At 42.7% G+C, this 27,315-nt stretch overlaps 2 protein-coding genes across 2 annotated transcripts; both read right to left on the bottom strand.

Moving 5' to 3' along the window:
* Nucleotides 1-1,264: 1,264 nt before the first annotated feature.
* LOC104934112 (vang-like protein 1) lies at nucleotides 1,265-20,842 on the bottom strand. The gene is made up of 9 exons (XM_027290684.1): nucleotides 20,626-20,842; nucleotides 15,185-15,439; nucleotides 13,948-14,119; nucleotides 8,586-9,014; nucleotides 8,324-8,499; nucleotides 6,897-7,030; nucleotides 5,074-5,224; nucleotides 4,222-4,456; nucleotides 1,265-3,401 (listed from the first exon to the last, which is right to left on the bottom strand). The coding sequence occupies exons 2-9, from the start codon at nucleotides 15,253-15,255 to the stop codon at nucleotides 3,141-3,143; spliced, it is 1,629 nt and encodes a 542-aa protein (XP_027146485.1). The 5' UTR covers nucleotides 15,256-15,439; nucleotides 20,626-20,842; the 3' UTR covers nucleotides 1,265-3,140.
* A 3,075-nt stretch (nucleotides 20,843-23,917) lies between these two features.
* Nucleotides 23,918-25,663, bottom strand: LOC104934111 (helix-loop-helix protein 2). Its single transcript, XM_010749696.3, has 2 exons — nucleotides 25,320-25,663; nucleotides 23,918-24,677 (listed from the first exon to the last, which is right to left on the bottom strand). The coding sequence occupies exons 1-2, from the start codon at nucleotides 25,326-25,328 to the stop codon at nucleotides 24,291-24,293; spliced, it is 396 nt and encodes a 131-aa protein (XP_010747998.2). The 5' UTR covers nucleotides 25,329-25,663; the 3' UTR covers nucleotides 23,918-24,290.
* Between the last annotated feature and the right edge of the window lie 1,652 nt (nucleotides 25,664-27,315).

Genomic DNA, 27,315 nt, shown 5'->3' with positions numbered 1-27,315 from the left:
TTTAATACTTTAAATACGTTGTACGTACGTACAGTGAAATCCTGAATGCAGGACTTACATGTAACAGAGTATCTGACTGCTCGTTCCACCGCTGAGGACTAATTTTACCATCTGTTTTGGCTCATTGTCCTCAGTCACTAAAATAAACCGAGTGGTAAATGTGTTTTTCCATTTCCCTTTTCTTTTTTTTTTCTCCATCCTCCTTTCAGGTACAACTTAAGATCTAATGTTTGGAACAGGTTAATTTTCTGGCTGGGGGTGCAGCTTTGAAATAGTAAAACAACATGCTGACACGCTGCAGTTTCAATTTTAAAACTCTAATCCCTTCTTTCATCTCTCACTACTTCTCTGTTCCTCCATCAGGTTTATTTCTCACCTGAATTAACGGAGCAGCAGCAGCAGCAGCTGCGGTGAGATAATAATGTCATTATAGGATCGACACTGAAAAAGCTCATCAGAATGCTAATTCCTCATGTTTCTCTTCCTCTCTTGTGTTTCTGAACTTTTCCTTTGCTTTGTTTCTTCCTCTCTTCTTTTGTGACTCTCTTCTTGTCGCCTTCTGCACACGATGAAAGAAAACACAATATGCAAAGACTTCTTCATCCAAGTGTGGTGACAGAATGATGAATGGGTTGTTTATTACGTCTGAGAGCTTCACATTAACAGAAACCCCTGTCTGGATTTAAGAGGTGTAAGAAGTCCTAATGTCCTTTTAAGCTCAAGTTCATCACACCTAGTCTTAAACATTAACACACTTACAGTAAATTCAACTTATTTGCAGACAAACTATGTGAGAAAAATCATCTTTCTGTCTACAAAAGTCAACAAATGAGGATAAAATGTGTACATAAATGAAAGTTAATAAACATCACCTCTCTAAAACCAATTCATATACATATCTCTAGGCCTTGTAAACTTTTCCTCAAAATAAAACATGTAATGTATCATCAATATCCAATGATTAGTACACCAAAGTGCTTAAAAATGTAGTTGTAGAAGTTTTTTAACAGTAAAACTACTCACTACAAAGTTCTTAGAAAGTCTTACAGACACATCATATGATCGTAACTCGAATCCTGCAGTCTGTCGACCCCTTGAACTCACCTTAGACCTTCATCAGGTGAGATTAATTAAATTAATTATTCTCCGGATTCAGGAACTACTTTTGTAAAAACGCTGCCCAAATGATTCAGAACAAAAGATATACATATCAATCGTGATTTCATAAAAACACGACAAGTATAAAAAGCCGTGAAAGGGTCAATACAAATATTTGTTTATTATTATTATTGTTTTCTTTACAAATGTGACTTTGACACAGCAGCTGTGATTTTACACGTTCTGTTGTATAAAAGAAGACAAGGACAACTCGAGACACCAGCTGCATGACATTTAGGAAAGCGATCTCTCTTCTTCATTATGTTCCCTTTTTCCTCTCTCTCTCTCTCTCTCACACACACACACACACACACACACACACACACACACACACACACACACACTTGAAAACCGCACATGTATGCCAAACACGTCCTAAATATGTGTATGTATAAGTGAGGCACATGTGTAGTCAAGAACTATTTACAACCATCAACGCTCTAAACAAAGCCTAAACAAAACTACATGTACACTGTCAGTGACCACGGTAACACTTGTGTAAATATAAATTTACAACATAACAGGCCTCATAAGTACAAACGCTTTAAAAAAAATTCAGGTCAAATATTCACACGAATGAACAGTTTGATTGACGCTCAGGACAGTGTGCCTGTTTCAGTAGCTGTAGATAGGTGGCAGTAGTGTGACACTGAGATAAATACTGACAGCAGAAATACTGACACTGGGTTGAGCTGTTTATGTATGTATATATTTAGTGTTTTACACTAAATTATCGATTATCAACACTTGTTTAAACACTTGCCAGCATGAGATAAGTGACTATTAATTTTGAAGAGGGATTTTGGGATTTCCTGAATAAATACTCCTTCTGGTTATGATGATGTTTTATGCTCATAGCTGAGCATATTTCAGTTGGCAGACAGGATTTACGTTATGCAGAGAGAGAGCTGCTGTAATAACACGGCCCCCGTCGTGATGAATTAAGATGAAACTCGGGGGGTGTATGTTTCGAAATCAAACAGCAACAGAGGCGACAGCTTTAACATGAGATATAAAAAGGTCAACCACATGAACCACGTACACGTCCAAACATTAACTCTCTCTGCTAACCTATAAGAACAGATCAGTGTCCACCGCGCACAATTACCTGTACATACATAATGAGCGGCCACGTGCGTTTGTTCACAATCTATCGACTAGACTATCTATATCCAGCTGTGCTGTGGTTGGCGTTCACTCCGAGAGACTCCAGTGATTCGTTTGTGACATTTTTGTCTATTTACAGTCCAGTTATCTCCACAAATACAGTGCAGACAGACAAAGGTAAAAAAAAGAAAAGCGTCTTTGACACAGTTAAAAAAAATCTTTCAAGCGATGCACATTTTGATATAAAAAGTATAGGTAAAGGTAAGTAAAGGGATAAGGTATATTCACATATAAATACTGTACATACATCTGTAATACAGGACAGTTAAATTATCATTGCTAAGACTGAAAAACAGCAGTTTTGGTGAAAAGGGTTTGGTGTTATATCAAATGTCCTGGTCACTATAGTAACGCCAAAGGAGAAAGAAAAGACGAGTTGAGACAGATCCCGGGTGTACACTACACACTCAAAACACTCTCTCTCTCTCACACACACACCCTAAATCACACACTCCTCCTAAATCATGACCTTTCCCACGCAGGCACACACTGGCACATGCAAATCAAGGAAGAAGAACATTAGTGAGGGGTCATCTGTCGTGCATAGAGGAATACCTGAACTGTGTTCTGCAAATGTCAGGACAGAGAAAAAGCCAAGCGTGCTCTCTCCCCGTTTTCTGTCTGTTATCGTCTTTCATATCACCGGGGACAAAGACAAGGACACAAAGATTACATAAACAGAAGTACAAAAAACAGTACAAAAAGCTATTTTTCTTTTTTTTGTTGTTGTTGTTGTTTTTTGCTGAAAAATTCAATTGGATAATTAGAACAGTCCTGTGAGTCCAGATCAGCAGCACTGGTCCACCGAGTCACTGTTAAACTGAGGTCTCTGATTGGAGCAGCAGTAGAAACTTGTGAGACTTGGCGTCGATGTACTCCTCAGTCAGTCGGATGTAAGGGATGCCCTTGACGGTCACAGCTAAGCTAAAGTCTAGACACCTCAGCAGGAACTCTGTCCCCTCCTTTATGCCGCTGGTGACAGAAGCCTCGCTGACCAAAGTCCACTGGTCAGCCATCCAGCGCTCGGGGCCGTATTGGAGGGTCGGACCAGGGGACAGGTAGGCTTCAAGGAAGGCCTGGCAACCAGAGACAACCAACGAAACAACAAGAACATATTTATTTGAAATACTGGACATCTAGCAGTGAAGTTGCAGGTTGTGGAAGAGGACCCACCCCCTTCTAAGGTAATGAAAACATACTTATGAATATTATATTTAATTTTTGCCATATTCTGCCAATAGATCCTCCTAAATCGTACACACTGGGAATATAGCAACATCTCTAAAAATAATTAGACGGTGCAAGAAACACAAGTTTCCTGATGCTGCCTGTGTACGTGCCTGCATGTGTGCAAAATATTTAGCAAACCGAATATTTTCATTTGTCTGCATTTGATAGAGGAATTTTTTAGCTGTGACCTCCAGGTCAGCCAAAAATGATTTCAAGGCTGTGAAGCAGCAGACTGATTATTCTGTATTTGTACACACACAGTTTTCTTGTGCAATGAATCACTATTAGTCACATTTTAGTGCTCTAACCTTTGGTTTAGATACCATTCAAGATAACTGTGCTTTCTCCAAGTGAACTGGGTTCTTTTGTGAGTGATTGTGATAACATCAACTTTCAAAAATAACAAAAAAGTGGAACAGAGTGGAACAATCTCGGTTTAAATATGGGTTAGATAATCAGAGTGTGTTTTGGGCTTGTATCTATTAAAACTCTTTATGTTTCACACTGGTGATTGCAATGTTATTATAAGTGACATGGTGGCCAGAATTATAAAAAAAATAGACCCATGTTGTAGTAAACTGGAATTATCTTGTAAGTCCTGTAAACACTGACTTCTGTGGCTTACTGTAATTCATATCAGACTTGGAGTTTCAAATCCAAACCCACCTTAGGGCTCATGTTATTGACCAGGCAGAAAGCAAGGTGCTTCTGGATGCTCTCCATGCTGTGGCAGTGCTGCCTCCTGGTGGTGCGGAGGTACTTCTGCAGGGCACGAGCCATAGAGGGAAATATAGCCAGAGCTGCTTCACGCACATCCATAATGTCAGACGGCGACGCTTGCTCGTCCTCTTTCTTCATCCGTCGAACATGTGTGAAGGCCTCCTCCACAGCCACCACCAGCCTGACGGAGAAGAAACATCGACACAGCAGTTGGGTTGAAGAAATTGTTCCGGAGTGCAATACCACTGTAGTAAATATGGACAGTACACATGTATTTGTTATGATTACATTATATTACTTATGATCAAATGACTTATGATCTCCATTTCTCTTCTTAGCTTCCTCCTCGGCCTCTTCTCCTCTGTCATTATGTCCATAGAGGCTGCAGAGCCCGGTTACATCGCCCACTTATCCAGTTATGCAGTTCTGGCATGACACCGGTTCCACTCCCAGTCTGCATTCCCCCACGTCCCGGGCCTCAAAAGCACCTCTTTCCAAAGGTCCAAAATGTTTTTTGTACAAACACTTGTGCTCTGATCTCACAGTCCAGACAGGCCAAGCTAACAGGCATCAAGTTAACATTAGATGCAAAACCATTCACACTGAAGCACGAGTCAGATGACTTTAAATGGCCAGCAAGAAAAACCTGTTTCAATCGACTGTTGTTTTAAAAACTTGAAAATTGTGAACCTGTTCTTTAAGGAGACAAATTCAAACTGCGATCGCATCATCATACAGATCTGATATCAGATCAGAAATCGGCCCCCTGACATGCTGTCATTTGTTCCCGTGACTCACCTAGCTCTACGTTTACGGACTCTTCTCTCGTAGTCGGCCTCTTCGTAGTACAGCTCATTATGGGCATTGTCTTTGCGTTTGGCGGCAGCTGTAACCATGGCCCGTGACTGATTCCCATTACCAGGCTGTGCTCCTGCTGTGCTCCCCGGGGCTGCAAGAAAAAAAAGCATGGGACAGAGGCAAATTGGTTATGTCAGTCTGAACTGGAGGTAGGAGCCTCTGACCCCGGCAGACTCTTGATTAATGGGCTGTATCTCAATCTGAATCATGGACAGAAAAGGTCGGACGGGAGGAGAGCTTGGATCTTACACATCACAGGAGGTTTAAAACAACTGTGAATCAACCTCTCTGGTCAGTGTAATGTCCGCTGTACGCTCCGTTGACTTGAAATGGTTCAGAAGAATGTATTTTATGTTACTTATCTAGGGCATCCTGCCAGACCGTGTGTCTCAGTCACAGGGAATGTTAATTATAGCGCTGAGGAAAGAGGCAATTTCCACTGGAAGCATCCACATTTCTCCACAGACAGAAGGATGCAAGAACCTTTTTATTGGGGTTCGGATTAAATATTCATCATTTTACACTTCAAAGGCCATAGTTCTTGTCTAATGTGTGAATTTACTGGTTTGTGTGATAAACCCATAAAGCTAATGGAGCTTGTAGAGCAGTACATTAGAGATCCTGGGGTTTTATTGTGGGGGGGGGATCAGATCTGGTTCATATTCATGAAGATCGGTAGAGTTTGGGGGAGATCACCGAGAGCAAACGCTGCAGGTTAGGGTAAGGATATAAATCATTAATAGTCTGATCTGCATATGTGTATTCATGCATGTGTGTGCAGGTGAGAAACACACGTTTGAATCCCAGCGAAATGAATGCCGGTCAGATCATTTGCACGGGGATCATTTTCAAATATTTTCCACTGCAAATATGGGTAAACAGCATCCCTCTTAACTTCCCGGCCTACATATTCATGCAATGCAGAAGATCTGCCTGTGAATGACTTTGAATGTGAGAGAGAGAGAGAGAGAGAGGGGGGTGGGGTAGGTAGAGAGGGTGAGTGGGGGTTGGAGCGAGCGAGAAGAAATGAAATAAATAAAGAGGGAGGAGAAAAAGGGAGCGCTGGAGACAGGCGAGAGGAAGGAGAAATGTGGGAGTATGTGAGGAATGAGCATTACTCTGATGAATTATTTAAGGCTTGAAATTCCACGGCCCTCTAGAGCCCTACCCGCTGCACTTTGATAGGGAAGGGGGGAGCGGGGTTGGGTGGGCGCGTTGGCGGATGGAAGGTGCTACCAGGACACCGTATCCCACACTGCATCCCTGCCATAGATCATCAAATCCACAGTGCTGTGCGGCGGATCGGGGATTGATGGGTGGCGAGTGAAATACCCTTTTTAGAAAAGAGCATGTGGCATTACAGGATGTGTGTATATGGGAGCAGAGAGGCAATACATCAGCTGATTTACATGTGTGTGTGTGTGAGTGCAGTAGTAGGAGTGCTTGCCACAGATGCAGTATATACATTATGGCCTCAGAGTGCACTAAAGAATGGAGTGAACCGAGCCGTGAAATTAGTGGCTTCCTGTGATAAAGTGCTGCGTGGAGGGATGCCGAGGACTTTTATCTGTACTTACTGTCCAAAAGGTATGTTCTCAGTTTGTTTTTAAAAGCTGCTCATGGAAGAGACGGAGATGGAAAAGAAAACATCACAACCAGAGAGAGCGGAAGGAGCGTACAACCTGGTTAAACAGTGGAACTTAACGACAAAGGGATGTTATGCAATGTAGGAAGTAGTTATCGGGACGGACGGGGCGACTAACCGTCCACGTTGTAGACCTTTAACCCAGCCAGGTGTTTGGCAGCTCGGTGCTTTGAGGCAGAGAGAAGTGCCGGGTTATGGACAGGAAAGTCCCTGTAGTAATACTCCAAAATGGAGAGAGCGGCCCTCTGAATGCTGTGAGAGAAGAGGCAGAGAGAGAAAGATCAGACAGTAGAAGAATGATTTGCATTATAACAGACAAGTTTTTAACAAGTAACAATTAAAACATTCAAATAAAAGGGTACTGTACTAATTTAGGGGTTGCACTCCCACGATGGACGGTTTACAAAGACAGTGTATCAAAATCAATTCAGCAGAATCAGAGATAAACCCGGTGCCTACATTACCCACAATGCAACACGAAAGGCCATAGTTCGGTTGGAGATTCTGGTGTGTTATCATCTAATGTAAATCTGTATTTATATAGCGCCTTTCTACTTCCGACCACTCAAAGTGCTTTTACACTTCATATCTCATTCACCCATTCACACACACGTTCATACACTGATGGCACCATGCAAGGTACCAACTGCTCATTAGTATTCATACACATTCACACACACACCGATGGCATATCTTGCACAAGGACACTTCGACATGCAGAGTGGAGGAGCTGGAGATCGAACCGCTGATCGTCTGATTTAGTGGACGACGTGCTCTACCTCCTGACCTTTCACAAAGCTAAAGGTCCTGCGAAACTTTCCAACTCTGAACCCACCATATTTTTTCATTTTCACACTTGTAGTCACTTGATTCAGTTTATCGGATCTCCCTCTGTAGCTACAAAAGCTTTAATTCAATGTCCTTCACATACACAGTAGTGCCCCAACACCTATAAACAGACTCAGATATGTAAGTATGGTGCAGTTGCCCTTTACGTAACTGGAAGCTGATATAACAATGTTTATGGTTCGTCTCCGGGTCTTAATTTCCTGTTAACCATCCTGCAAATGAAGTCAAGAAGTAGCCACTAAATCATAAACCCATTAAGTTTTTAGCCTAGTAACACAGATCTTATCTAATTACCACTGTTGTGTCCTTGTCCCGTCCCGTTGTCACACACTCCATCAGAACAAAAACAAAGTGAGACAGCCACAGGACGAGCGCCTCTGCCCGGCACTGTCTCATCGCCGCCCCCCCTCCCGTCTCAACCTCCAAACTCCAAGAATAGCTCGCCGTGAGCAAACTAGACGACGAGGCTGATGATGAGTAACTCAATTACTGTGCCAGTCTTCCCTGTGGACGTTTCACGTACACATACTTCAACATGATAGAGTGTAATGACTGCGACCAAGTGCCGGTGTGTTTGTCTGGACGTGTATCCTACAGAAAGGTCATATTCACATGTGGAACTGGATTAATATCTGTTTTAAATCCAGTTTTTTAAAATTAGCAGCCATATACGTACAGGAGGTAATTACAGCGTACCTGAGCTGTCCTATGTTGTAGTGACGCGTCTCTCCGTCGGTGGAGCGCATGACACACACGCTGTAGGAGGGCTTGAAGTGACGGAGCTCCAGCAGCACCACAGCAAGGTAGTGAACAAACAGCTGGGAGTCCACAAGGGACACGGCAAACTGGACGATACCGTGGTAGTCCTCATCCTGATTAGACCGCATCACAGGTTTAATGAAAATATTCACCACACACTGAGATGGCATAGACAAACATCTCACAGTTTCAAACCCACCTGAGCATCAAGGATCCGGACTCCATAGAAAAGCCAATAAGACATGGTGAGCAGGAGCGTGAGAGTGGTGAGGAAGGCACGGTACACGCACACTCTGGGCAGGCTGGCACGTCCCGGGCGGAGAAACAAAGCCCAAATGGCCACCAGGAGGATGAGGAGCTTGAAGGAGATGGAGAGGAAGAGGCCCTCGCAGGCTGCACCACAAGCCTGGAGTCTGTCGGGCCACATGACAGCCGGAAGAAGCAGGAAGACCAAGGGCGTGGCCAGCACTAGCAGCCCCACACACAAGCCCACAGCCAGGGGAAGATAGCGGCGGAAGCCTTGGGTCCGGTCCTGTATCCCCTTTCCCAATCCAACTACTTCCTCCTGGGAAATACTGAGCTCCGAGGTGCCTGTGACGGCGGTGGTGGTTTCCCCCCAGTTATCATCCTGAAGGAGGGAAGAAAGAAAGGTGAAGGAACGCCATGGATATGTTGGATTGTGATTGGCCGTTTGTGACGTTTATTGAAGGTTTTGCTGCTGAACACAGCTGCCTTCTGACACTTTAAATAGGCAGACAAAAGTGAGTAAAATTCCTGAGAATCTGGTAAAGTAACTAACAAATATAAACCTGAATCTGATGGGAAACAATTGCTCCATTACCCTATATTACTCCCGTCTTACAGCGGCAGTCACTATAGATTTTATGCACCGTGCACAGAGCACATCCTTCGTGCTATTTCGAGATTTTTTCCTGGAGTTTTGCCTCATTATGACAGGCCTTTTCAAAGTCCCACTGAAGTGCGGCAGCGTTCAGGTTTCCAGGAAGACGCATACTAACATATGCAGGCACACACACACACACACACACAATGAAGAACAACAACAAAAGCTGAAGCTTTCCAGACCCATCGTTGTAAATTAGAGTCATTTTTTTTTTCCTTCCTCGCCAGCAGGGTCATTTTAAGCATAAATCATTCCAACAAAGGAACACACAGAGTATAAATTAATGACAAGCCTGCTCTAAAGAGGCATTTATTTTTTGTGTGCCTGTCATTAATTCAGGTAATTAGCCATTCATTGTCCCCCAGAGTGTCACTTCGCATTGTATATCTTTCTGACTGCAACCAATCGCGGGAGTCGCAGCTGCAGAAAGAAAGAGAGGGATGAATGCTTGAAAAATGACAAGCCGAACAGATATGCCTTTGTGGCTCCACGCGCAAGTGTGCTCACGCTCAACACCTGAGCACATCAAACAGCCCGTACAGCCCCCAAACTCCAGCCACATGGGACTGACGAAACCGCCGTGACATGCTGCGAGCAGCACAGACAGAAGACGGTCACGTTAATTATCACCTGTCTCGCGTATCCGCACTGTAAACAAGTGCCATCCCAGGCTATTAAAAGGAGTTAAATGAACCACGCTGCTATTTGTGGAATCTGAAATCAAGATTTTGCACATTTTAAACTCTAGACGTGAATCCTGCCCTCCGTTTAACGTACACAGTTAATTAACTCAGCCGTGCTGGAGGTAGCGGTTGCCACCAGGAGCCGGGAGATGAATGAGCGTGAGATGAAGAAGAGAGGGAGAGGGAGGGGAGGCAGGTGTGAGACGGAAGTAAATGAGGAGAGAAGGAAAGGAGATGATGAGGGAGGAGGGGGGATGCAGAAACAGCATTTATGTCTTGGTATCTGTCTACCAGACTAATGTGCGAAACCAGAGGTCAGCTGTGTAAGTGCAGTGTCAACTCCATTTAGTATCTGCTCTCATTTCTATTCCTCTCACATCTCTCCTCTTTTTCACCCTTTCTTTCTTTAGCCAACTCTTTTACAGGGTGCAACGGGATCTGAGACCAATCACCGGCATCCCACACTTCAGTGAAAGAGCAGAGCGGGAATACAGAAACAATATCCTGTAAAGCTTGGCAGTTCATTTTTTAAAAATTGGAGGGGAAAGTGCGGTCGACTCCGAATTTTCATTCGCTTCATGGCTCGTTCTGGAGCTTTTAAAAGCATCACAGGGTACTTTATCAGCAGATCGGCCACTCAGCTGTTACTCGTGAGTCTAAAACAAGGGAGACATTTGGAAATCTGATTTTTTTTCACCCCATTTTAGTCCTCGTCCACATTCAGCTGTCGTTTTACTTACCCAAAAACAGCCTTTAGAGTGAATGCTACATATATTAATGTGCAATTTTTCAGGCTGATGTCTCATCAATTTATGAGCCAAGATCAGATCAGTATATCCTCTGTTTGACAACAGAAGCAGAGAAAAAAATCTTGAGTTTGGCCGTATTTTAAGCACAGCGGGTGATGATATAGACCAAGAGGAGACAGAAGCCGAGACTCAGCAGAGAAGCCAGACTGCGAGAGTATCAGCTGTGAGGCACAGTTTGGTAATCTGCCAGCTGAGAGGAGGAAGAGGAAATTCAGCTTGTCCTATTTTCTGGTATTTTAGTATTTGATAGCTGGACAAAAAAAATGAACTGAACGCACAGATTTCACCGGTTTAGTGTGGCAGGCTTAGCTACAAACAAAAGGGCCTTTATTTTGGCATTTTCACAATAAGAGACGCACGTGTAAATCATAAAATTAAGCTGTTTCAGTTTCAGGGTTGTGTGTGTGTTTTTTTTGTGTGTGCATGCTGGCTTACTCTGACTCACTCTCAAGGACATTTGAACAGAACAGAGTCATTGTTAATGATATTAGCAACATCTGTGCTTTTCAGGTTAATATGCAATCCAATACTCGATCTTCTAAATCACGCCGAGGCGTTTATACAGACAAGCTTTTCATCCTAATGTCTCATTTAGCGAGAGCAAACAACATATCACCTACCAAGCTAATACACTGTTAAAAACCCAGCCATTAAATCGGAGTGGAATAATCCCAAAGATTAATGCTCCACTAATCAGGCCTGATCTCTATATTCGGTAAGGCGAGGAGAAAGGAGTAAGTAAGCGAGAGAGAATGAAACAGAGAAGGGTTATGGGAGAGAGAGAGGGAGGGAGTGGGAGCTGCTGCCTGCTTGGCAGTTCGTTTCATCTGGCAGAGAGTGAATATGGATTATGGTTAGGCCTGTTCCACCGTCACAAAGCACAACAACATACTGATTAGCACAGAGAGCCACACATACAAACACAGTAAAACACTCTTGCCAATTGCAAAACACAACGGTTAAGACCCCACTGGCCTGAGTGGAGGTTAAAATGACTTTTACACATTGGTGTATCTGTGTGGGAGAGCAGATTAGTGTCACTGTGTGTGTGTTTGTGTTCAAATATTCAATATGGGGCAAAAACAAGTGACATTTGTTGAAAATATTTGGCACATTTGCTCCGATTCTTTTGTATTGTGAGGTTAATTTAACATTTTAAGAGATGTGCATGCAGCAGGTATGAGTAGGTGCGTGTGTGTCCATCTATTAAACGAAAAAGCAAGATGTAAAATGCCCGAAAACAAGAGTATCTGCCTCTCCTCATATGCTTTGGTGTAGCTTCAGCTAACGTTGTGAATTGAAGCCGCTGCCTTCTGGCGTCTAAGTCTCACAAAGCAGCATGGACAGTCTCAGTAACAGACTTGGCGCTCTGTCTATGACTCACTCACACACACACACACACACACATGCATGAAAGCTCCGGTCCAAGACCGTATCCTTATGTCATAGGCATGCGTGTAAACATGGAGGATTATTCATATCAGCTTTCTCCAAAGTGGCGTTTGGCTGGGATGGTAAAGCTAATCTCTAGTCTGTGAGAATGTTTCTGTACACCGGAGCCTGTAAGTGTTACAGCAGCTCTGCTGTCGAACAAAGCTGCTCCACCAAAAAATATAATAATACATAAATAAAAAGTGCAGTGGCTGGTGTTTTGGTTCTGGTGTTGCCGCTGCCGTTCCATTTAGACACCATTTGACTGGAGGGTTTAAAGCAACACAATGGCAGATTACCTTACACTGCGGACAATGGACGTAAGATACAAGATGACAATCACATGACATCGAGGAATGTGGCTGCCCGGCCAGGAGGGGATGCTGAGCGGAGGCGGCAAAATAGGTCAGAGCTCTCAGAGAGATGGTCAAAAAAAGGTCTGGCTACAGACACGGTCACGTCCTAATCCCATTAAAGAATACTGCATACTCTTAACATTTTGGGGGAAAAACATCTTTGGCAGGCAGCTTGTACTTAACACACACACACACACACACACACACCTTTTCTCTTTTCTCTGTTGCACACAAACAGACGATGACAAAACGCTCTCTTTTTTACTATAAAGTTAAGTAGGTCAGTGAGCTCTCTCTGAAGAATAATATCTATAACTCTTTCCTCCTTTGGTCATTGTTTTCTTTTCTAACTCAGCTCTGCTTTTTAAAAAACTTGCATTGCAATTCACATGATCGTCTGCATTGAGCAAAACAGTCATTCGCTTCATTGCCAGGAGTTTAAGGATCGATAGCAGTCTCATATCTATCGGCCGAATGTGAAACTGGAGCAAAAACACCAACCAGCTCCTCTAAAGCTCACTAAATAACACGTAATATCTTGTTTAATAAGTTGTTACTCTATGGCAGGGTTAATTCTGGGCAATCTCACAGCGACAACAAGACTACAGGAAGTCACTTCTCACACTGTAAACACTTGTTTTTGTTCATATTAAACAAATGAGATAGAAAAGTGCTGAAAAGGGGATTTAAAGTAAATTAAAAACACTTTCCAGTCCGTATGCTGAACTAACCAACTGTGGACAATAGCGTCATGTCTAACCAACAGATATTAGAATGTAATCGATCTCCTAATCTCATTTAAAAGCCAGTAAGCGTATTTCCTCCCTGGAGAAATGTCGAGCTACTTTTTAAAAGAACGATCACAGTTTGAATGCATCTTTAATCCACGCTGCTGACTGCATTATCGCAGCATTATGCTTCCCTGCATGTGCTTAAAAATCTTTTTTGCTTGCAGAGCTCAGCAGAATCAGCTTTACGGAGTGACTGATACCAATTTGCTCCGCTTTCAAAGCTACCCGGCTTGACAGTTGTGCGCAGTACCACACACACACACGCACACACACACACACACACACACACACACACACACACACACACACTGAAAATATAGCGTTGTCCTTACAAATCCGTCCAGGCCTACAAGAGGGATGCTAATCCTCTGACCTATATGATCCCTTGTCACCATTGTTATTATATGTCAGGCGCTGTGCCAGTGGGCAGCCAGCTGTGTGAGGATGAGTTTACAAGGTCACAGAGCAGAGTTCACAGATGGATTACTCCCGCTTCTGATTTATTCTAAAGGAATACATCACTTCTCTTAAATCAGCCTACATTCTTTCACAGTTAAAACATCCAATACACCCTGATAGGAAAATACCTGGCCGTCATCTCCAGGAGCTTCTGCTGGTGTTGGTTCTCCTGGCAGTGGTTCTCCGTTGTGAACGGGGGATTCCTGGGACGGGGTGTCGGGTGGGTTGATGACGACTGACCTCTCAGAGCGACTGCTATCTTTGCTGCTGCTGGCCTTGTGTCGCTCGCGGCTTCGATCCCTGGAGTTGAACAAACACATAATGACCATGAAGATACACGGTACACGAGGATTATAGACACATAAACATGTAACGTATACTCATGTGTGCATATGTTTGTTTTTGATTAATCTGGAGATTATTTTCTTGATTTTTTTTTTTAAGATGATGAATTCAAACTTCCTGTTTGGTCCAAACAAGAGTTCAAAACCCATCACAACCCTGAAAATCACAGAATTATTTATATTTGAAAAGGTGCTACGAGTTAGATATTTTTGCCAGAGACTCAATTATCAGTCAACATAAGAATCCACTAATCATGTCAGGTCTTTACTCATTCATACATGCAACTCATCCAGCTTGTTAATAAGTACTTAAGCATGAATACAGAGCTGAGACAGTACATCGATTAGTCAACTGACAGAAAATCAGAAAATCTATTGATCCTCTGTCAGCTGACTAATCGCCTAATCGACCTTTTTTCATCATTTAAATTTTTTTAAACAAATTCTCGAATTTGCATAAAATCCGCTGCTGCTCTTTGTCTATTATGAAAGCAAACTATCTTTGGGTTTTCACTGACAAAACAAGACATATATATATATATAGGCCACATTATTCATCTTATTGATAAAGGTGCAATAATTCTATTCAGTAATGACAACAGTTGTTAGTTACAGCCCTGCATGGCGAAAGGCTGGTGGAAAAGAAGGAAAATAAATATTCTAGCAGACACGGCGGGAGTCAAATCATTCTCTCATTTGCAGCAAACTGAGTGAAATAGGTTAGAGCCACTCAGCTGTGACGACCCTAATCCACAAGCTCTGTCTGTCTCAATCTCCAGCTCGTCCTCTCTCTTAGTCTCTTATCTGATTTATTTGGCTATAACATACATGTGGTCCGCTCAAAGCGAATAGACAAACACAACGAAATCAACGTGCACCGAAAAGGCGTTAGATTAAATACCGCAGCAAAGGCTGCTGTGAGAGATACAGCATGTGATCCGGCAGAAAATTTGTACCATGAGAAGGGAGAGTGGAAAGAGAGAGACAGTCAGATGGGAGGGCGGACAGACAGGAAACATACCCATGTCGGTTTGATCTCCCGGACCGGCTGGAGTGGTAGGAGTAGCCCGAGTGGGTCGACTCAGTGTCCATTCCAACGCAGTTCAGTGCTGCCCGATTGGTCAAGGAGGGGAGTGAGGAGAGATTCGTCGTGTGGCAGGGAGGGTGAGTTGGCAGCGGTACTCAGGAGGAGGAGTGGGTTGCTATAGAGACGGACCTCAGGAATCCACTACGACTGACAACTACTCCAGAGAGCTGCTTTTGTAGCCACATTGACCTGAGAGAGAGAGAGAGAGAGAGAGATATATAGGGTACAAACGCTTTCTAACAAATGATGCATTTGATATCTTAGTCAGGTGATATATATATTGATTTGTATCATTCAACGTGTTTTAAATGAATGCAGACTGACTAGTAAGAGTCCGTTCTTACGATCTGTGCTGTTGAGCTGGAATAAAATGATCTGTCATTTATGTACAGACGAGAGAGAAATGATTCCCGTCTAACTCTATAAATGCTTTTCCCTGTCTCCAACAGCTCTGTATATAAATATCTGGCTAATGGATAATCTCCAGAGTCTGTTCTGAACTTGGCAAAGCTGCATTTTTTTGCACCCTGTGCTTGAAATAATGACAAACTTTTATTTGGAAACACGGACTTGAGACCAGGCGTTAAAACACCACATTTAAGATTTTATAAAGAATGTAACCGTTTAGTCAAACTCCTCCCGTGATGCACATCAAATTAACGGTGTGTTTCTTATGTGACTATGATGTAATGCTGCAATTTTCGGTGCCTCGTAACAGAAACAAAGCATCTCGGGAGACTTCCCGGTTAAATGTAGGTTAAGATTTTTTTGCTGAGAACCCTTCAGACATACTGAAGCAGCTTCAGGAGGGAAACAGATGCGACTGCAACCCTGTTTCAACACAGCAAGAGTGGAAGATATGACGGGAAATGTGTTTCCAAATGTCAGATTTGAAACAATACAACGCCTCCTTTTTGGAAGATGCTCATGATGGTAAGCCAGGATTTAAGAAAAACTGAAGCCAGTGCCAGGAATAGAAATCTGGGGTGGCAAATGCTGAGGCCGGTTTTTATTTATTTATTTATTACTTTTTGGCATTCAGGCAGTCCAATTTGAACATAATGGATCTGGAATCCACTTATAAAACACCATTTAGACATTTAAATTGTGTCCCATTTAATAGTTAGGGTTGTGTCTGTGTAAGCTCTCCATCCTGTCATTCCTATTTAAAGCCATTATGAGGTCAGACTCACTTCCTGGGCTCTTTAATGTATGCTGTGCTATGCACGAGGATGCCTCAGAGTTTCACCGTGCATGACCATTTATTTAGACCTCAATCTACATCCTGTCTGTCTCCCTGGCTGGTTGTCCTGACAACCAGCTGCCAATCACCGTCTCCAAACCTAGTTTCCTTTTATTAACTGGTATTATTTGATTGTTATCACTGAAGCCAGCGGTGCATATAAACAGTAAAATAGCCTGTTCAGCATATTAAGTTGTGAATCCACATGGCGACATGGAGAAATAACGGTGAGACAAAGACGCTGCAATGGAGCTGATTTCTATTAAGATCATACATATGTCTCTTTTTTTATTGCCCATCATGGGAAATATGATAAACTGCAGATTTGCGTACAATGCATATAAATTATGTAATAATATTTCCAGCGCCTGCCTGTGGGATTACATGTGTCAGACAAAAGCTAGACTTCGTATTAACCCCCAGACATGTACGAAAGAAATGCTGCTGTGGTCACAGTTTCCACTCATGCTATTGAAAGCAGGGGGAACATATGTCAAACAAGGCAGAGCTGCATAAATGCAAGACTTCAATAAATATTGCACTAGATGTATGTTTCAGCATCAAAGCTCGTGTCGCAGCATCAAATTTTAAACACAAGGCAGAGTTTTTGACAGAGGACAGTCACATCTCGTCTCATCCACCCACATCTGGAGCGTCCACTGTTTCCTTGGCAACACCGGAGGCAGGAGGCCCCATCTAGCAGCGATAATCAATCACCCCCGCTGAGAGTAAATTTGTGTGATACACTTATGTGCCTGTGAGAGAGTGAGGGTTGAAGGGGGGTGGTGGCACAGTGAGAGGGCACACAAGAGCAAACAATGGCTTCTCATCACACAAGGCAGCAGCCCAATGGTTAAATGAATACGCCTGTACGTTGAATAAAAGCTGTTAACCCCCTGAGTGCTGATCTCGAGAGCTCGTGGCAAGCGGTATGTGGGCCAAGATGATCCCTCCGAGGAGCCACTCATCCACGAGACGAGCATGAAGAGGCGTAGTGAACCAGGCCATGTGGAAAATCGCAGCCACGGGGAAAGAAAAACTATCAGTTACAAACCAAGGGATAACTATGAATAAAGCATGCGGGCATAACAACGTGCGTTAGAGACGTGCGACTGCCTGCGAGCTCTGGTCCACCCAAAAAAAAAAAAAAAAATTCAGCCGTCTTCTGAGAGGGAAAATGGATTCTCCAGTGAAGCGTGGATGCTTTTCTGCAGACCATTCTGGTTGGCTGCACAGAGAAGAGATTCATGAGGGCAGAAAGTGACACTAATGTAAAACAAACACTCATTAATTTGTTTGTTTAGTGTATGGAGGCGGTTGCACAGTAGGGGTTAATGTAATTACGTATAGTCGAGCTCAGACGTCCAGGCACATGTGCTGCTATGCTTTTTTTTTTTTTCCAGACTGCACTATTGCAACAAATCTGTGGCTGGTCTCCACGGGGGAGAGAGCTGTAACATCTGATAGGTCAGGTTCTTTGCACCATTTTTGCCCTGCTGATCCAACTCATCAATTAATGATGAAGCTGAGAATGTGGGATTTTAGTTTAACGTCCCACAAAGCTGCAAGAGCGTTCCAATCTGGGCACGCAGAGAGAGAGAGAGAGAGAAAGAGAAAGAAAGGTGTGGAATGTGAGATTCCTTTAAAGTGCCCCGATGCATTGTTGGCACCCTAAATGGCACAGATCAGCCTCGTGGCTCATCTATCCAGAGCTCACGCTGAGGTCTGGTTACCATGGCATCTGTGCCCTCCCTCGCGCCCATTAGCCCCAGCGCTTTCCTTCCTTCATGTGTTGTTGCCCTGCCCTGGTGGCATTACGCCATAATCTGCCAGATGCAGCAGCTGTTAGTTCATTTCCTTTATCATTTGTTTGAGCATTTTAAAGCTACAAAACCTCCATCCGCAACTGATATAACATATTTCTTTCATAGTTATTTTCATTTTTGTTTGCTTATGATCATTTGGGGGTGATTATAACCATAGTGCTTTTTTCCAGACACATGGTGACATCCTCAAATTTCTTGTTTTTCCAACCGACAGCTCAAAATACCAACTGTATTTCATTCAGAGGACTTGGGAAAACCAGCTGTTGTAACCAAAGAACCGATTGTTGCTTTTACTGATCTAAAATTACAGATTCGTCATATCAGCTACGCATCACACTGTTTGGGTGTAATAAAACACATTCCAGCTGGAGAGGACCTCTTAAACAAATCAATAAATCGGTGCCACAGTTATTTACGATGATAAAAATCTCCAATCCCTCCATGGACTTCAGATAAACCCGAGCAACAGCTGCTGATTAACATATTATCACATCCCTGCTGACTGACTACAATCACACAGACAGAGCCGAAGATGCAGAGACATATCATAACGCCTGTGTGATGCATCAAATCATTCATAAAACTAACCCTAGACTATGTGTGCTGGTTCCGGTTTGCGATCCTCGGGATGCATATGATACCAGAAATAAACATCTAATCACTGGGGGGAAAAAAGAAAACTAAAAAGTACCAGCTTGTCTCTTGCATGCAGGGGGCCGCAGATCTGGAACGAGCTCGATGAGAGTTTGAAAATGGTGAAGTCCATCTCCACCTTCAAGAAAAAGCTAAAAATTAAACTGATTTATTCTTATATAGAGCTGCAACCTCTGATAAAGCTACTGTTAGTATGTATGGGAACCATGTAGTCGTCTTGTTTTGTATGACCTGATTCACACACAGGTATATAATCTCTTTTTTTCCTTTTACGTTCGGATAATGACAGCTGCTGGATGTCAATATGTGTTGTGTGTGCGTGTGTGAAGAAAGAATAAAGAAAGAAAGACGTGAAACTCTCATGGAAACATTCATTTTCCTCTCGTTTCATCACTGGAATATGTGATGTAATTAGAAACGTGCTTCCTGGGTATTTTCCCGTCATTGTTTGCTTTGACACATTTGATCCTTGGCACAAAGATTTTTGTTTGATATGCGCGTAGAGTCTCAACCTGTGACCTTTGAGTGACTGGATAGAAGTCTCAGCCACTCCCCACCTCTCTTCCACACACACACAGACAAATACACCCTGCAGTAAAAGGCGAAAGTTAAGACCTGACACAGTTCTCTGGAATGCAAACTTATTCCTCTGATCCGCTCATGTGGAACTAAATAAAAGTACAGTAGAGGCAGCGGAGAGGGGAGCGAGGCGGTGCGTGTAGGACAGATACCTCAGCACATTCCTGCTGTAAGTGCACTGCTTTTATGTCTGTAAATACAACTACTGTACACTACTCCACAATGCAGCACACATTACACCGTGCTATCCAAGCTTCGCAGGATCCTAATGCACCTCAGTAGCCTAAAGGTAGCTCCACTTCTCATTACACTTGTGACACACTGGCCCTGGCAGCCATAACACAGGGTTTTAAAAGAGAACAATGACCAAAGCGTTGCCAACACCACCGTCTTTTGATCATCCATGGCTTCCAGGGGGATGACTCATCCTTTTTAACGGGTTCACATACCTCTCAGTATCCTTAAACCATGACCTATCAGCACTGCTCAATAATGAATGAGTGCAGTCGCTGCACAGTTTCACTGCAGCATCACTGACTGAGCCAGTGTCAGAGGAGGCACCGTCTTAACACCTCATCCAGATGTGTGTGCACTGTGAGCTCTCCAGACAGCTGCAGGGTGATGGCGATACGCACCATCACCCTGCAGCGTCGACTTGATGAGAAAGGGCCCTTTTTTATTTTATAGGCTTCTGAGTCTGAGAGAGAAGAGAGAGAATAGAGAGAGAGAGAGGAGGATGTGTGGTTACTTCTGTTACCCAGCTGCAGTTTCGGTTACAATAGATCTCGTTTCAGTCGCATCCTGAACAGCATTAACCACAGGAGCCACTATCACCTCAAATAATGCATGCGTAATTTTGGTTTCATCATTTTACGCGATGCATGAGAGGAGCAGCATGAGCATACACATAAGAGATAGAAAGACTAAAGCCTACATCTGTCTGATGAGATGGAAACCATTTTTTTTCTACGACGGTAGCGTTGAACTTCATCAGTAATCCCGGTGAGGGGTTGTGGCGATACACCCGGCGTAACGAACGCAGCAGCATCGCGATGATCAATTCATTTACCTACCTTCTTTTTTCTGGCTCAGATCTGTGTCATATATTCCTCCAGCAGCGTCTCGGTGTCGGTGTCTCAGTGAATGCGCCGCCGCCGCTGCTGCCGCTGCTGAGGCGCGTCTGTGCCGAACTGACAGGGGCAGCTCCCTCAGACGAGCCTGGCCATTGTGGTTAGCAGTACCAGAGAGAGGGGAGGCAGCATGGAGGTACAATACACTTCCAAGCGCACTCATATGAGTATTTTCAGCCAGAGTCCACTAGAGGTCGTCCTTTAAACAGGAAGTAGGGCTCATTTCTCATTCATTCATTGCTTTAGTGTTTAACTTTCACTTTGCAGAATCATGTAGGTGAAATTTGAAGAAGTGTGATGTGATCCAATGCAAAAACAAACAAACAAAAAAAACACTGAGGATGGACTTATTATAGGGAGGTAGCAGACACAAGATGTCCACTACTACATTTCTGAAATGGTATATTCATTAAAATCTGGATTTTACTCGCTTAATTTAAGTCATTGAACTGTACAAACAAAATCATTAAAGATCCATTGTGTAAGATTTATTTTTTCTTATTTTTTTTATATAATAAAATCAAAGAAATGTTCCAGAACTATTTTAATGATGGTAACATTATAGAGATTAGCAGGTAGCTTTTTAGAAAACTGTTGAGCATCTGCAAGGCTGGACTACCAACCAGGAATGTGGTGAGCATGGCATCCCAGGTCATCAGGTGGTAACTGTGATTTTGTTTAGGAGAATACGGAAGCATGCACTCCTAATGTATCTGCATGACATGATAGTGGTCGTAAGGTGGGTCTGATCTTGAGCCCTTGTCTTGAAGAGAGAGTTCCAGTGTGGGTCAAAATCTAGGTGTAAGACTTTCAATATTTCAGCTGGTCTCAAGCCAAATGATGCATATTTCTAAATGCATGTGTGTGTGTATTATCACACACATGTGCAACCACACAATAGTGTCATGTGATTTTACAGCAGTGCATAAATACTGCACAGAGACTTTTAGGGTCAGGACATGTCACCTCTGGACTGTAGGAGTGGGGCCATAAATCTGCCACAAATGTCTTGTGATTTATAGAAATTGGCTGATTCAGGACGTTTCACCTCTGGCCAAATGACAGAGATGAAATATGAAAGGCAAAGGTCAGTACTCAATATTATCAAAAGGATCATTCAGGACAGGAAGGCCTGAGGTACGCCATGGTGGTAACAGGTGGCTAAAACAATAAAAAAGATGTTAATGCTGTGGAGAATTCAGATCGTCAGTGGTTATATCAGGAGTCCAGGATGAGGATTTATCAGTTCTGGAGAAGCTGTCCTCCTTTGACATGTCAGGACAGGACAGTGCCACAACTACTCTCTGTCCTTGAATGTTCATTAATATACAAACAAAGGAAATATGTTTACCCTCAGTGGTCCGACTTTGTTCTCTGACTCTGTAGACACTTCTATGTTATGAACCTATCTGTTGTGTCAACGGAGTGAGACCTCTCTGACCTTTGACCTCTGACCCCGATTACCATAGTAGTGATCAGAATGGCGCCTGGTTTCCTAAACACAAACACACAGCTGCTCTGTGTCTCAAGGGGGAAGTCAGTGTCCCCCATAACAATCTAAGATTTAACACCGTCCCTACAGTGACCTCAGGACCTATCCTTGACCCTGTGTAACCCCCAAGAGTGGCATGTTAGAATAGAAAATTCCCTCAGATTCAACATATATTTCATTTTATTGTTGCATTAAAACAGCTGTCAGTAAAGCACAGCAAAGCAACGTTGGGTTTTTAAAGTTTATTCTTGACCTTGAGAACACCAGTGGACATAGACAACTTCAACGACTCCTCATGAATTTCACGTGATTTGATCTAGAGCTCCGGAACAGCTACTAAATGCAAAAAAAGCACTTTTAGGCTTGAGGCACACACAAAAAACATGTAAGTATAACCTTCAATATAAACAGTAATACATCTAGAACTAAGACGCCAGGTGAAATCAAGTCAGGAGTGAAAGTTTTTACTGTTAAATCTCCCTCAATGAAACTCCATCAGAGGGCAGTGTTGCTCCTTCCAAACACTGACAAAGTCAAAGCTGGAGAATACTCATGTAGGATGCATGATATTTAAGAGCGGGGATGTCGAGAGTAACATCAAACCACAGCTCCAAACCTGTTCACTCGTGAAAACACAGCCTAATTTCCAGATGCGGCGGTGTGTGACCGAGCTGTGTGCAGACTTAAATAGCCTTACCTAGTTTTAGCGTTTGACCCACATTGACTAAAACTATCCAGAATATTAATACCCATCTACTGTATGTCTTAACAACTTCCCCTGCTCCATTTATCTTAAAATCTGATGTTAGGCTTGGCCTCTCTCTCTCCCTTTACTCAGCATACCTATTGTGTCCAGTGTGTAGACGGAGTGTGTAGTGTGTGTCATGTGCAGTGTGTAGACAAAGGGCTGTCACTCTTGCTGCTGGAGTGGACACGGACAATACCTCGAGCCCCCTTGGGCGACATTACACCGCAGTGACTCGCATAAAGGGACGAGACTAATGGAGAGAGAAATCAAAAGCAGGAGTTCATTATCCACTGCCTGCTCTCATATGAAAATATATGGAAGCAGGATGTCAAAACACTGAGAGGGACCTGTTTAATGATTTATTTTTGTCACCATATATTATGTAGATTCCCGTTTGATTCAATGATAGGACAAAAAAAAGTCCAATGATGCTTTACAGATCGATATATCTGTAATTTATTGGATAAAATATAAAGGTGGGTTCCAATGTTTTGTTTGGTTTTTATATATGTTATATGGAGATCTCAGAAAGACAAAACTGTTTTAAAAATAGAAATTCGTGGTCTTATTATAAGAGCCACTGACAGGAAGATAATCATGCATACTTAATGCTGCATACACATAGAAAACACTGTATTTTGGTCCACTCTCTTGGCTCATAAGGTCATTACTGCTACATTATTTATTTTTTTGACTTGTGTGTCTTGTTTGCTTTCACATTACTGTCTCATTTGTATGTATGTGCATTTGAGTGCATGCACGGGTTTCCCCAGAGAGAAAGCAGACGGATAATCATAATATGGTTGTTTTGGTACGTCTGGAGAAACACCTGCCACATCCAGACGGAGAGAGACAGCCCAACAAAAAGGACCAGGACCTCAACCAATTTAGTAGAGGAACAGCTTTTTTGGCAGCTTCACTTTATCGCTTCACGTAGAGCTTTTTAAAAAAGAAGTAACTCCTGCAAAATGTTTCAAAACAGCATTTTTGGCCGTCACAGTTTATTCACAACATTTGCAACTGAATCCCACCAGTAGATTATATTTTAGGTGACTGCAATAAATATATTTACAAACTGGTGCAAACAGGAAAGAAAAGTTACAACAGATAGAAAGCAGATTTAAAGTTTTCCATTCATTTGTTGCAATGTTTTTGGCTAGATAAATATAATATACAGCATTTCTTTTTTAATGTTTCCATTACTTGTGTTGACAGTAAGAGTCTTGTAACTGTTTCACATGATGCAAAATCAATGTGACTTCCTCATAATAATGTTAGTGTAGCCCCCAACCCTACAGGGTATTCCTCATAATGTTTCTTCCAGGAATCATTCAGCTGTCGTGGTTGCAGGTCCTTCCTCCTCGAGTCCTAAACATCCAGCACGTGGTTCAGATATGAGATGTAACAAATCGCGAGTCTCAGGATCTCGATCTTGGACAGCTTCTTGTCTGGTGGGAGCGTCGGCAGCAGTTTTCTCAGCTCCGCAAAGGCCACGTTGAAGGCCACCACGCGGACCCTCTCCCTGGTGGCGTGCGCGGATCGGTATTTGGCTGTGGCGCGCCTCCTCTTCCTCTTCTCCTCCCTGCTGAGAGCGGGGACGTGCACGGAGCGCGCTTTGCCCTCTCCACCCGCAGGTTCCTCTGGCAAAGTGTCCAGAAGGGTCTCAGTGTCCGTTTGCTCCCAAGGTGGATCGGACCCGACCCGGACCTGGTCGGGACTGAGCATCATGCTTGTGTCCTTCAGACTGGAAAGATCCTGAAGGAAAAAGATGTTTGGAAATGATTCTGTTTCAACTTTGTGACCCATTGCCAGGACTAATATAAAACTTTTATCTAACATCTGTCTCATTGATCACATTTCTTCTCCTTTTGTTAAAATTATTCGTTTTTTGTAAAACTTAAAGAGACAAGAGACCCTAAAATACGAGGAGCTCGTGCTGCCACCTCGTGGCTGCGTTGTGTACTTGCAGCTCGCAGAGACTCGGTGCTGTCCGAGGTGCTGAAACAATGTCAAGCCCACAGAAAGAAATGCGACTTATCAGGTGATTTAATACAAAAATAAACACATGTATAAACATTTTATTGTCTCGAAATGAAAAATAATAAAACAAATAACTTGAATTTGCAACAGCGAGGTGAAATGACCTCATGGGAAAGCACTTTATTGGCATCTTTCCTATATTATAATATATTTTTCATATTGACTCAGTGTCTTTTCTGCAAACGAGCAGGGGTGTCTTCAAGACTCGAGTTTATTTTCTATATTTCCATCAAAACTTGTTTGTTTTTTTAAAAAGTTGCAAACATTTTAAAGATCCCATCTGAGCCCGTATAAAGACGAAGAAGACGCGTTTGAAGACTGAGTAGAGGAACAAACATCATTAAAATTTTAACTTACCTTGCACATTCAAAAATAAAAAGAAACCCCGCACACTCAAACCGATTCAAGGATCTCACATAACAAACGCGTGGATAAACAGTCAGCGCAGGTACGAACGCGTAAAGTCATCTCCCCGTCAGCCTCCATGATGTCGATTTAAAGAGCCGAAAACAGGACGTGGGATTAGAAAGAGCTCTGCGGTCCCGCTCGTCCTCCTCCTCCTCCCTGTCCGTCATGGTGTCAGATGCGCATCACATCCTTCAGTTGACAGTCTGGCTCTTTGCCCTGTCTGTTTCTTTTCATCCATCCATCCTCAGTGCGCAAGATAAGACATCCCCATCTCTACATAAAGCCATGTGACTGACGACACTCACGGCGGGATAATGAGAGTGTTTGCTGTCCAAACCTCTTTCATGAAACGCTTTATGAGTTAGAATTTGTTGATTCAGGTTAGAGTGAAGTTATCAGCATCTTCTGTCAATGGAAATAAATAGTTTATAGTCTAGTAGACGTGAAGCTACTTCCAATTTTTTCAGGTCAAGTTAGCACCTGAGTCTGTAGAAAGAAAACTGAGGTAAATAAATTGACTCACAGAAAAGAACAAAAATTGCCTCCATCTGATCTACCCATTAAAACTTACTCATGAATTAATAATAAAAACACAAACAGCTCTTTGTAGCCTTTCACTGAACAAAGACTGAGTCATATCTGGGAAGCCTGAGGCAGTGATAACTGTGGATAACTGTAGATAATTGGGAATCTGTAAACCACATTTGGTTTGGTTATGAGCTCTTAATTTCATCCGACCACATGCTTTGCAGCTTTTTAACAGGCCCAGTGTTGATTGAGGGACAGATTTTAAGAGATAAAGAGTGAAGGATATCCAGCTCCTCTTTGTTTGAGGTTTGTGAATCCAAACAACTCATCCATGCAAGTTTACTAAAGGTTACTCAAGCTAGTGGCTTTTATTTCAACATATTCACAGTATCTGTGCACCAAAGCCTGAAGTTTGTGTTTTATAGGATGCTGTGCTAGAAGTGATATTGGGGCTCTGGCATTTTATTTTTGATCTGCTCATCTCTTCAAGGGAAATGTCAGAGCTAATCATTACTAACATAATCATTGCGAGTAAATTACCAAAGGGCCTCCAGCTCTGTGCCGATGGAGGAGAAATATTTCCTCTGACAGCGTCAGAAACAGCACCGTAAATGCTCAGCGGGGATCATGTGTGATTATTGAGAAGGCCTTGGCATATGGCTAACATCATTATCATTCTCCACCAAGATGTGACCATTCCTGTCTCGATGATTGGGAAATATCATCCTGGATACGCTGCTCATAACGGAAAGAGATGCCATGATGGAGATGGTTTCTCAGAAGTCTTATGGAAAAACATTTGCTGATTGATTTAAGGGAAGGAAATGGATACTTTACTTGGACTTAAAGCTGTTTCATTGATTTGTACATGTTGTACATTGAAGTATTAAACTGCCTCAAACACACATTTCCACTGAATATACATCTAAACTAACAATATCATATGTTACACACATATATCATATGTGTGTAGTATAGTATGTAGATTTTGGTTTAATAATCTGTAAAATCTGTGGGGAAAAAAATCTAATTAACTAAATTAACTAAAAATATATATTTTTTGTTCATTTACAGTTTTAACATTGATTTGAATTATGATATTCTACTTTTTAAATAAATAAATAAGCCAGCATTGGTTCACTCAAACTATCTTAATCAGCTTTGAGTGCAGCTTAGCTCCACAGTAGGTCTAATGAATAGATATTTCCGATTCCTCCACATCTGTCACAACTTCAGCTCCATACTGCAGAGTCAGGATTACCGCAGACACCTGGCCAACTAATGATGCAGTGCCATGAAGATTTTAAACACCACCCAGACGTTTTTCATCATCTACTTTATTTCCAAATGCACTGGAAATAATAAGAGAAATGTTCTGTGCCCTTTGCTGCCCTCCACTTTGTCCCTCTTGTGTCGT

Source organism: Larimichthys crocea, chromosome XVIII, assembly GCF_000972845.2.
Source record: "Larimichthys crocea isolate SSNF chromosome XVIII, L_crocea_2.0, whole genome shotgun sequence".
Taxonomy (NCBI): Eukaryota; Metazoa; Chordata; class Actinopteri; family Sciaenidae; genus Larimichthys; species Larimichthys crocea.
This window is presented reverse-complemented; position numbering and strand designations above follow the sequence as displayed.